Source organism: Emiliania huxleyi (assembly GCF_000372725.1).
Source record: "Emiliania huxleyi CCMP1516 unplaced genomic scaffold EMIHUscaffold_739, whole genome shotgun sequence".
In the NCBI taxonomy this organism is placed as follows: Eukaryota; Haptophyta; order Isochrysidales; family Noelaerhabdaceae; genus Emiliania; species Emiliania huxleyi.
Genome location: NW_005196462.1, coordinates 22520 through 22844, shown reverse-complemented (window position 1 = coordinate 22844; position 325 = coordinate 22520). Strand labels below are relative to the sequence as shown.

The window sequence follows — 325 nt, the reverse complement described above, 5'->3', positions numbered from 1 at the left end:
TACCCCTAACCCCTAACCCCTAACCCCTAACCCCTAACCCCTAACCCCCACCCCCCTAACCCCCTAACCCCTAACCCCTAACCCCTAACCCTAACCCTAACCCTAACCCTAACCCTAACCCTAAACTTCGCGCTGCCGCTAGGGCTGCCATAAGTTGGCGCTGCCGCTCGGGCTGCCATAAGCTGGCTAGGGTTGTATGTGCGCTGGTAACAACAGACTCGGGCATAGCCCTCGACAGCAACCCCCTAACCCCCCCACCCCCCCCCTTTATGTGCGCGCACTGGCGCTGCCGCTCGGGCTGCCATAAGTCGGCTAGGGTTGTATG

General features: G+C 60.9%; 1 protein-coding gene across 1 annotated transcript in view; it reads right to left on the bottom strand.

Moving 5' to 3' along the window:
• Positions 1–138: 138 nt before the first annotated feature.
• Positions 139–325, bottom strand: part of EMIHUDRAFT_249112 (hypothetical protein) — a gene marked incomplete at both ends in the record, with an annotated part of 1986 nt that continues 1799 nt past the window's right edge. Inside the window, one exon of the mRNA XM_005760818.1 lies at positions 139–186. Within this exon, the coding sequence (XP_005760875.1) occupies positions 139–186 (48 nt within the window). The remainder of the gene's footprint in view (positions 187–325) is intronic.